Below are 12,334 nucleotides of genomic sequence, written 5' to 3' on the forward strand. Positions count from 1 at the left end.
TCCCCTCCCTTTTAGAATGTAAGCTCTTACGAGCAGGGCCCTCTACACTCTTGTGCTTCTCCATTCTCTACTTTCATGTACTTCTTACTCCCTACTAGGGCACCTAACACTTGGTTGCTTTGCTCTGTTGCTTATCTGGGTGTTATGGTCGCTAATGTAGCAATGTATATTATCCATGGCCTGTATTGTACTGTACTGTAAGTCACTGGTCAACTTATTTGTTTTTGTACTTTGTAAGGCACTGCAGAACACTTGTGGCGCCATATAAATAAATAATAATAATGGGGGCTATTTAATTTAATAGGGTTCACTGATTGCTAGCCTTTCAATATTTAATGTACGTATCCCTTTTACCATATAGGGCCTCAACATTCCAGGATCCAGACAAGCAACGGCAGGCAGTGACATCTGCAGGAACAGGTAGGAGAGAGCGGGACAGTCTGCCAACTGTCTTGACTCTGGTGTGCCAACCCAGATGTTGGGTTACTGCGCCATTAAGTCAATACTTTGTCCTCATTGCAAGGACAGTAGGGAGGGAGTTCTCAGTTCACACTGTTCTTGTGAAGGGCAAGCTGTGTGTCCCCAGCAGTAGTGCACACAGCATTGCCCATGTATTTAAAGTGGATGGAAATGGGTTGGAGACAGGTCTCAAATGATCCCCACAGTTCTTGCACTGTGCCAGAAGGAAAGACAAATCACCCAGGTGATGTGACGAGGGCAGTTATTCTTATTTCTTTCCGCAGCTCTGGCAGCTCCTTACAGTAGGAGACTGGCCATGTCTTCTTGTGCCAACAGCCCTCCACCTTTGCATTCCCCTGGTGGGCCTTTCATGCACAGATGTTAATAACACAATTGAACGTCAATATATGGTGTATTGAATTGTACTTTGAGGAGTATGGGTAGCCAGTGGTTTTAGTCAGCTGGCTGACTAAGCTAAGTGACAGCACCATGGGCTGCACTAACATGTGGCAGTTCAGATTCCAACACGGATACAGTGTGTTATACAGTGTGGGTTGGATACACGAATAGTGCACTTACTGTGACAGCAGTGTCGGCAGTGTGGGATGCTGGCAGTGTCCTCAATGTGAGAGTGCCAGTGGTGTCCCCAATGCAGCAGTGCCATCAGTGTTGGCAGTGTGGTGGTGTTGGCAGAGTGGGGGTCCTGGCAGTGTCCTGAGTGCATAGTGCTGGCAGTGTAGGCAGAGCGGGGGTGCCAGCGGTGTCCTCAGTGCATGTGTGCTGACAGTGTCGGCAGTGCAGGGGTGCTATTGGTGTCCTCAGTATGGGAGTGCTAGCAGTATTGGCAGTGTAGGGTTGCTGACGGTGTCCTCAGTACATGGGGAGTGCAGGGTTGCTGACAGTTTCCTCAGAGCAGGGTGTTGGCAAAGCGGGGGTGCCAGCGGTGTCCTTAGTGCACGTGTGCTGACAGTGTCGGAGGCATGGGGTGCCGGCAGAGTCGGCAGCGTGGGTGCCGGCGATGTCAGGCAAGGGGGATAGGCGGCATCTTCCTGCTTCCTGTGCCCATATTCAATGGGCTTAATGCTGATAGGCTGAGAATCGTGACAGACAGCTCTCTCAGCCAATAAGCGTTAAACACACTCGATGCAAAACCTCGCGATCGCAAGGTTTTGCCACGAAGATGGATCCGGGGCAGGCAGGGAGATCCAAGCTGTGTCTCGGATCTTCCCGGATCCCCGAAATTCGGGTGGATCCGGTTCCCGGAGAACCGGACTCACTCATCTCTAATTGATTTCATTAAAAATTGGCATATTATATCACACTGAGCCTGGTTTAGCAGCCTCAGCGTCTCTCTCAGCATCTTTCCGCATCTGGATCGGGATCCCACTCCACTCTCCACGCCACCTTATTTCCACACCTCTGCAATTTCCGTTCAGGAACAACATAGTGCATCTTATTGTTTAGCTCCACCCAAACAAGTTTCGTTATGGACTTATTATATACTAGCTGTTGCCCGTGGTTTCGCCTACAATTAAATCGATTTTGCTCAGATTTTTTAATTTGAGGTGTTCTAGTTGTATTGCTTTGCACAGTGGCCCTGTTGCGGGAGTGGCCCCCGTGACCTGCAGTGCTATGCAGCAGCGCCTTCACCCACCACTCACATCAATGTCACTCTGTGCCCTGTGCTATATAGTCTATCCTCAGCTGCGTAACTAGACTTAGGGGGGCCCCATAGCAAAATTGGGCCCAAAGCACCTCTCCCCCCCACCCCTTACCGGCTGTGCACATGGTGCCACACATCTCTTGCACTGATAGTGTCAATAAATATGGTCTTCGTTGTTGCTCAGCTTTAACATTACAGATCGTGATAAAAACAAAGTGCGGGTTATTTCTAAGAGTTTCCACTACAAAATGATGCGGTTTTCATGAAAATCAGTTCTGTAGTTTTTGCGCCAACTTGGAACAAATAGACACAATGTTCTTATAATGTTAGTATAGATCTAATGCAGAGTCCAGACTATAGGTGTCCATACAATGAAGAACTGAGATTTCTAGTGGAATACACTGAAGGTGACACAAATATTGATACCTAAATATACTTAGTAAGTTTCTAGGTCCACCATTCATCTCTGTGACGTGCCTATCTCATGTTTATATAGCTGTCATTACCACTAGACTGCTCCTGTCATAATACTGTAAGTGGTTAACAGCCAGCGCTATTCACAAACTAATACTGTTGAATGAAGTTGGAAGCATACATTATTACATTATTAATATATTATAGTGTAGATAAAATAATAATTCCATTGTCATATGTTCACCCAATAATTTTATTAGCAACACATATGTATCTAAATGTGTTCATCAGACCGTAGTGTATATAAGAACAACACAGATCAAGTGACAACATAACTGCCTGAGACATTAAGCCCTCTAAAAATACACATATCTGCTCGTATAGAAGCTTACATGGGCTAATTTAGCCATTGCATAGTACACCAACATGAGCTCCACAGAAGATCTTGACTATCCACAGCAACTCCTTGATTATATTAATGGATATTTCGTCTCAAAGGTAAGAATGCAATGGTATATTTGTGTATAGTGACCAATTGTCCATTATTTTCAGACAAAGTCATATTTTTTCTTTGTAAAGATTTGTCTGTGGGATATGCAAACCTTCAATACGATTTTATTGAAATATTCACTAACTGCAGAGTTTACTCCACCTTATTGCCCATATTGAAATAAATTATAATAAAACATACTTATTAATTCTGTAAGTTAATATTTTATTAAGAATACATTCATGATTTATGATGACACCTTCCATCACTTACATCCTGAGAAAATACACCATATTAATCATAGACTAACTTGCTCCTCGAAATATGTGGTCTATCAAATCATTTGCCCCTGTGTGTTGTCATACATTGGAAAGACAGAACGTTCTTTCAAAGAACGTATGACAGCCCACAGATCGGCAATAAGGGCGGCTCTTAATAGTGGTAACAGCGCACAGCCAGTTGCCAGACATTTCTCCAAAGCTAAGCATACTCTATCATCACTCCATTATAGTATGATTGATCATATTCCTGGTGATATACGTGCGGTAACTGTGGATTGAAATTGTTACAAGCCGAATGTAACTGGATACATAGATTAGGGACCCTTGTGCCCAAGGGGCTTAATGAGCAAACAGGTTTCCATTATTTCTTATGAATATTATATTTTGCAATGAGGTTAACTTGGATATAATCATCCTGTATTGTAGTCTACGATCTTCAATACGTATTTTTAGCTTAGGTTAATGGTTACAGTATATGATAATTACCCTTTTGTATATATAGATAATCACTATAGGTTACTACTCCGTCATGATTGTGTACAGGATATAGGGCCTGATTCAGAGCCGCTCGTAAGCGGCCGCTCGTTCGTTCTCACCGATGTTCGCACATCTGCGCATGCGTACGGATTGTAATACGCATGCGCGAACCAGTCAGTGCGGCCGAAAATCGTTTGTTCGCTATATAGCGAATGCCTGCTATTTTGAGTGACAGAAGGAGGCGTATGTGGGTGGTAACAGGGGAAGGTGCTTGAAAACGGGGGTGTGGAATTAGATCGCAGGTGTGCCTAAAGGTCAAAGCGGGCGTTTTAAGGGAGTGCATAATTAATACAGCAGCGTCATTGACCACGTCACTTGTTTTTTTTTTACCCCGAACTGATCGCAAAATAGCGGTTGAAAAAACCAGCCACAAGAATAGCGAGCAGTTCATACGCTGTTCGATGTGCTCGATTAATCTAATAAATAGTGGACATGACGTAGGATGCGAGCGGCCAGGGGGCGTATTTTTCAAAATTACAACCGCAAGTTTTGCTCGCTCGTTCAGACTTAGAGGCGTGAACAGACCGCAATTAGCGAACGGTTCATTTGAATAGCCACCCCTTGTTTTAGAACGAATGACCGCAAATAGCGAGCGGCTCTGAATCAGGCCCATACATTGTATGCTGTAATGTGGCTGTATGCATTTTATATAATTGTTGTTTATGTATAAGTAGGTACATGCATTATTTGATTTATGCACTTTGACACAACAAGTTAGTATAGGAATGCTTATTGTATCATTTGATTTGATTCCTTTGCTGCCATGTTGTTTATATTATTCCATGTTGCTATGGTGATGGGTTGACACATGTGACTCATCGGGCACGATGACATCACGGCCGCGCCGGACGGGTGTTCCGGCCTCGGCTTGCACGTGGTGATGAATAGTTTGTTATTTAAGGTGAATGTTTTCTTTTACTCATTAGGCTGATGACAGTGCCTAATTAAAAGAGCACTGAAACATTGCAAATCTAATGCCAGAGTTCTGTCATTTGTATAGTGAATGGAGTGCTGCACCCCCCGTCGCTGTATGTAATATTGTGCAGGCACCCGGCCAAGCATTTTTTACACAGGAGAGCCGGACCATACTGCTGTCATTTATATATACAGTATTGACATAAATAGTACAAAAACCCAGAGAGGGGTAAACAGTCAGTTTTATTTGGTGCACTCTAATCCCACAGAGAAAGATAGACATAACCCTAACAGAGCAGTATGCGAAACGTGTTGTTATATATTTTGAAATGTGTTAATACGTGTGTTGAATGCAGCATGTCAGTTTAGCGCTGCACATGCATACTAGTGCCCACTTGTGAATGGGATAACTTATCTTAAATGGTATAAGAAGTGTGTCTAATATAGCATGCTCACAAATGGTGCAAGTGCCATGCTCACATGTGAATGAGATAATCATAACTCTGAAATGAAATAACGTGCATTTAATATAGTGTATCCGCAATAGGTACAAGTGCAGCACAAGGTGCAGGTACACACCAATGAATGTGATGATTATTACTGCAGACGTGCAGTTATCATTGTAAACATTGGGACATTTCTGGTGTATGCAAGCACATTTCTGGTGTATGTACATTTCTGAGTACATAAGCACTTTAGACCTGATTCAGAGATGGATGCAATGGCAATTACGTACGCAGATCGAGCGTTTGTTTGCCATTGCGCATGCGCAGAGATAGCACTGTGATTACGGACACACAGAGGAATCCATTGACGATATTAAAATTGAACCACTATATACCCCTGCCTGTACCTTCTAAAATCCTTCCTATAAACCTCTAAGGATGACGCTAATTTGCGTATGCAGTCATACAGTAAATAAAGACTTAGACCTGGAATCTGTGGTTCCAAAGCACAAGTATTATTCAAGTAAAAGTACAGTCAGTTACATGCTATTGATCCAGACACAATTAGATGCAAAGGAATTATACAGACCCAAGTACAGTATACATACGCAGCGCTTCCGGACCCCGTGATAGGCATCAGCAAGAAACCCCGTCGTCATTCAGCATTCAGCAAGAAGACTAAGAACCCAGCGTTTGAGCAAACGTATTTATACCCCCCCAGAATAGACCGGACAATAGAGAAGTTTGTTGCTGATGTCATTGGTTCCCAGGGGAGAAGCATCTTACAGGGCATTTAACAGGCTGGTTCAAATAGACTCACCCAGCCTCTAACAACTGAGGGTCTCCGCCTCCCCACTCCCATGCTACATCCTAACAGTTGTTCCTAAAATATACATTTTGTTGCTTGTAGTCTCTGCGGTCCATAAGTTGGGAATGCATGATGCGATCTCCACACCGATAGTACCGGAATTCTGTTGAAAGAGTATGCATCAGTACGAACCCAAACACTGCTGTCTTAACATGTATAGAACCTTAGTTATCAAATATCTTTATTTCACAGCATTTAAACTAACTGAACCAACTTAAATCATATACTTTAAAACTTACTAAACCTTATGTGTGAATATGTAAAGTGTGAGTATTCGGGGTTTGATATAAAGACATATTAATGCGTGTATGAAGATGGGTGCACTTAACTCTCACTAAGTGAACATCTTAGCAGTGTGACATGCTGAGCCAGATAGTTCCACAAGCCCTCTGTCAGCAGGCCCCCACCTTTCCTGTGTTCAAAGGAAAAAGCTCTTTTGTTCTCCCAGACTCTTGTGTAAATGCAACTGTGTTACCACCTCAAGCTATGAAGTTGGGGCCATCCTGTCTGGGTGTGAGGCTAAAACCTGTTTAGGATTCAGACAAATCCAATTGTGTAGATCAATGCCTGGATTATATTACAATTGCCACAACTATACTTTGTCTGCATACAGGGATTCCCAATTTATATGTAAAAACACTCATTGTCTATTCTATTTACTTTTACTCAGGAAGCTTGTTCTTCCAGTTGCCCTTGGTAGATTATCAAAAGCATTGCCATCTGTTCTTAGCTCCTGAGTTGTAACTTAAAGTGACGCTGGTCGCAAAATGGCATCTTGCAGATTCTTGTTTCAAAAATGGAGTCTAGCTGCCATTTGCAAGATGGCGTCACGCACGCTTCAATTTTAAACTGATCTTGTCTCAGCCAATAATCCAGTTTTGACAGTCCACCCTTTGATAGCGAACAACATGCTATCACAATCTGCTATTAGAATTTAATTTAGGCTTACATTTACATATTATTTAGTGTTATCATGGGATGGCACAAGGTGGTTCTTAATCCATCAATAATGTGTCTCTGAGTGGGGACATAAAACTACTATTATACGCACACCGCGGATCTTGGAAGATCATGTGAAAGGTGTGGGGATGCACCAGTCTTATAAAGGCAGTCTTGAAGGGGAATTTAGACTTTACATTATCTGAGGTGTTTTAAAAATAACATTTCAATAATATATTCTATGCATGTCTAAATATAATACATTAAATGATGGTACTTCCTAGCTCAGGGTTGTAATGCAGTTCTGTATTTACCTCTGTATTCATACTGGCTACCATCATTATTTCATTCTTTCGTTTCACTCTATTTTTACATTTTCCACACTTCAACACAATAGGAACACACCGGACGCATATGCCAATTATTATGATGACAATTAGTATAAGGATCAAAAATTTGCCTATGCTGGTGATCATTTCCTGGACCCATTCCCCCAGACCTGAGAACCATTTCACTGGGTTCAGCCATGACACCCATCCTTCTATCTTTAGCTGCAGAATTTCATCCATCTTCCAGTCTGTCACCTCCTTGGGGTCGCTGGTATCATTGGTGACATAGGTGCAACATTTTACTCCAAATTGGGTGGCTAACATTACTCAATACCCTCCAGTAACAGCAGTTAAATAATTCAACACTAGCCTGTTTTACACCAGTTCTTTCTTGTACGCTTGCAATTCTCTCCCTGTATACCTGAATGTGTCATCGTACATCTCGGTGATATTATCTATCAATTTAGCAAGTTCCTGAATATATCTAAAATGTAATGTTCCCCGAGCGATCCTGGTGGGATCCAGTGCCACTAAAACTTGAAAGCCAGTTGTCTCACTAATTAACTGAGTGGCTTTATGCACATCACCAGGTATCATGTTTCTCTTGCCTCTGTGTTCATATTGCGTGTGAAAATTTGGTGATGGTGTGTTTTTATGTATACCAAGCATTTCAACATGTGTGAGGGTCATAACTTCTGGAAGTATTCTTCCCAAATAACATAACAATTACAATACTAAAATTTGTCAGACACTCCCCTGATTGGCATTGCACTCCTCCTCCTGACTCCACTCCATCAGCTCTGCCGTCAGCTCACATTTCCTTTATCGGTCCCCCATCACAGAAACTGGGAAACCCCAAACAGATCATCACGACAAAAACTCTGGAAAGAAAAAGAACTAGGATGACCACAGCAGACCACTCCATTGCTAGAAGCACTGATCTACACATTTCTTTAGCTCAGGTATCTCACCGTCACATTATTAATCCTTCCGGCACGAGCTCACAATCGACAGGTCCACGTTATCGGCCTTGTCTCCGCCTTGTATCTCCACCGATTGGTTATCCTCCCTATAGTGAGTGGAATGGACCCACGTATCTTCCCCGGCCACCCTTTGAGGATGTTGTATCGTCAGATACGGACTGTTCCACCGATCAGTAAAACAACCTGAGCTAAAAAAAATTTGGATCATAACAAATTCTTCCAGATTTGACATCATGACAGGTTGCATTAGACATGTTAGTTAATAACACTTTCAATTTCGGTTATTCTCATTCATCTTCGTGAGACCCTGCACAGTAACCTCATTATCATATTTTCACATGAGGCTGCCTGTTTGAACAGTGTCTCAATGGGGGGCAAATAAAGGAAAAGACAGTCTGGGATAATCTTAGTGTTGTTACCTATGTCATCTTACACATGTTCTTGGAAACGTCACCTGTAAAATAAGTCCCCCCATCATTTTTAATAATTCTAGGGATATAGGGCCTCATTCAGAGGCAGTCGGAGGATGCAAGCGGTCGCTCAGAAACTGGGCGGCCGCTTGCATCCTGACCGCCCGCCTCTGTTTTGGTCGTTAGGCTGTGGGTTTACACCCACAGCTCTAACGACCGCTAGGGTGATGGTCGCGATGGTCAGAGACCATCGCAACCATCGGGGCTTACGACGAGACCCTAGGGTAGGGTCTCACTTGTCGTAAGCCCCGGAGAGCTTCTGGCTCTGTCAGAGCCGGAAGCTCTCCACTGACATCACTAGTGATGTCAGTGGGGCCTCCCCCAAATGGTAGGCTTTCCCATGGGAATGCCTCCGTTTGGGCCGCCACCCCCCGGCCCGCCTTCCAAACGGGGCGAGCTGTCAATCAACATCGACAGCTCGCCCTTTTGGAAAGAGACCCGCTACGACCGGCTCTGTCGGTCATAGCGGGACTCACGCATGCGCACGAAGGAGCCGGCTCCCTCGTGCGCATGCGGACTTGACAAACATTGAGGCAGCCATGCGGTCGTAGAACGTACGGCCGCCTCTGAATGAATGCCATAGTATCTGCATACAGGTTCCTGCAATTAAATCTTGTTATTAATAGCTACTGCTCTAAATAATGCCTTGGCCACTGGGTTGGATAATATTCCGAGTAGTCGACCTTAGCCTGGCATGGCTGCCATTTATCCTTATCAACCTTGTGTCCTATGAGTGGGAGATAAAGCACAACAGTTTAATATCATTTAAACATGACCTAAAATACAACAATAAATCATCCACATTTTACATTAGAACAGATCCATTGATAGGTTGAAAAGATTGTAATCAGACATATAAGGCCTGGGAGAAGATACTGAGGTTACCTATGAACCCATGGGAAACTCGTGTTCCTGTGTGGTGTTCTTCACTTTGCAGTTCTTACTTACGTGTTCCACTTGGTGACAGTTAAAACATAATTTTGAACGGGGTGGATGAAAAGATTGTTATGGGATTTGAGCAAGAGGGAAAGGTGGTGGGTATGGGTAAGGATAGGGTGGGTAAGGATATTGTGGGGGATATGAGTATGGGACCTGTGGTTGTGTATGATATGTGGGGTAAGGATGTGTTTGCTGTGGTGTGGGATTGGTGAGGACGTGTAATTGTTCAGGTGCTTAATTGTGAAAATTTTGTTACAGTTAACTACTACTGGAAAATATATACCCAATTGAGTTACAATGCGGGAAATGTTACCTTGGTTTACTTGGTCTGTTAAGGGAACGTCACCATCCAATACACAATCCGTGATAAATGTTATCGCGTCGGTATTGCGTGGCAGACAGGCCCTTAACACCACACGCCAATCTTTATTAGTTGGCTCATGAGAACTACCCAAATTTCTCAAAAATCTTTGACATTTGGCTAGTTCCTTTTTGGGATCGAGGAAATCAGTTATGATGGAATTTAGTTCTTCTCTTGTCCAGGAACAATGCATTACTACTTCCCTCGTGGGCACTATACCGTTCGCATCTGCATTTCCATTCGGAACAGTTATCGTCCGAATGGGATGCAGACCGGTAGCGCTGCTACCTCTGACCTGGTTACCTGGCTGGGGGTTTAATCTGCTGCTGCTACGTATGGTATTAACAACTTCCTCTACAGGTGCAGAGTGTGTTAACACTTCCCTTGTTGTTACCGATGGAGATGGCGGCACCACCCGTGATTGTAGTGATGCAGTATCTATCATTTGCACAGCATGGGAAATGGCAGACATTACAATAGGCTTATCATCCACATCATAAACATTTTCTTTATGGTTGCTTAAGAGAGGGTACAAATTGCTTGTTACATTTTTATGGTTATTTTTGGTAACTGTACTTGCACCTCCATCCACATAAGGTGGGGGAGGTGAGAGTGAACTGCTGGCAATACTCTCCACAACGCTACCTTGCCGCACGTGCGCGCTATTTTGCGGCTCGCCCGTATTGCAATTTAGCGTCGCGGATGTATTTTCTGGCAATGCACTCGCGACGCTAGTTTGCGTCGCTTGCACATTTTTAAGCCACAATTTTAAACATTCAAAATATTTTACCTTTTTCTCTTGGGAGCGCATCAGATTGACGTCATCCCGGACATTATCTAATATATCCTTATCAAATCTACCAATTCTGGGAAACGGTCTAACACTCTTCATCGTCATTTTAAACCATACATCACAATACCTTATTGCATAAGTACCGTACTTAGTATGCATAAAACGACGGGCCGATCCGATCGGCGCCTCCATTAGCAGCACATCATTGTCTAACATCTTTACTGTTTGCATGGCTCCCATTCTGAGACAAAATCCTACGCTTTTCAATAAAGATTTAAACTGGTGAAAGACAATCAAGATTCTTTCACTTACCTGTGGACGATTTAAGTCGGCGGCGCCCACACACCTGGATAAGATTTGAAAAAGGCAACTTCCACACCCGGATAAGATTTAGTAAGGCAACTTCCACACCTAAAGGAGTTTATATGTCGGCCGCATCTACGCACCTCTCTACAACAAAGACAACATGTACACCTGCTACTGTGTATAGAACGGTAAAGCTACTTACCAAGCGGCTAGACTAACCCTTGCACCTAGCCCTTAAGGATCATACGATATCCTTAACTTTGTCCAACAAATATTCACTGTTACACACTTTTTTCCTGTGCAGAAAAAAAACACGTTAACCCAGATATTGATAACAATTGAAAAAGGTAAACCTCGACGGCTTTTTTTAAACACGTGGCAGTAGAACCGGAAGTACGTATACACTATTGTGCGACCAGCCTCATCCACAATAATGCGACTACCACACAACCGTATAATTACTTTTTAACTGCGTACGCAAAAATACGTCTCAGCCACGTACTCAATACTGCGGCACCCCTCTAAGCATTAGGTTCTATCAACAAAGGAAAACAAACTTTTTCCTTTCTTGTCCTTAGATTCTAGTCAGCTTCCTTGGCTCACACGAAAACGGATAGCAATCTTTCAGCACAAAGCGGTTACAGGAAAACCCTGTATGTGGCCACTCCACCCTTTGCTGAGATATCGCTAGACGTATGTGCCGTGTGAGTAGGTAAGGGACTTCACTCGATGAGCCCCCATATTAAAATTGAACCTCTATATACCCCTGCCTGTACCTTCTAAAATCCTTCCTATAAACCTCTAAGGATGACGCTAATTTGCGTACGAAGTCATACAGTAAATAAAGACTGAAGGTGCCCACACACATACCGACTTTTCATCCAATTTGGCCGATTTCGACGAATCGTGACGACAGATCATGTAAAAAATTGCCAAATCGTGAGTTTCTACACTTGATCATGATGCCGATGCGCGTCCCCACTTGTCGTACATCGCATCTTCAGATCTGCCGTGCTGTAGGGCAGATTAGCCAATCTGGGATACAATGCACTGGCTGCAAGATAGATCTTAAGTCAGATTGGACATTTTTAACTCCAAATCGTGACCACGACTGCCTGGGGAGAGTTCAGGGAGAGTTCAG

General features: G+C 43.4%; 1 protein-coding gene across 1 annotated transcript in view; it reads left to right on the forward strand.

The window, feature by feature from the left end:
* The first annotated feature begins 2,962 nt into the window (after positions 1-2,962).
* LOC148539260 (acetylserotonin O-methyltransferase-like) overlaps positions 2,963-12,334 on the forward strand; it is a 133,899-nt gene continuing 124,527 nt past the window's right edge. Inside the window, exon 1 of the mRNA XM_088451526.1 lies at positions 2,963-3,034. Within this exon, the coding sequence (XP_088307652.1) occupies positions 2,963-3,034 (72 nt within the window). The remainder of the gene's footprint in view (positions 3,035-12,334) is intronic.

The sequence above is a fragment of the Taudactylus pleione genome, unplaced genomic scaffold (genome assembly GCF_031769625.1).
Source record: "Taudactylus pleione unplaced genomic scaffold, aTauple2 ptg000026l, whole genome shotgun sequence".
Lineage (NCBI taxonomy): Eukaryota > Metazoa > Chordata > Amphibia > Anura > Myobatrachidae > Taudactylus > Taudactylus pleione.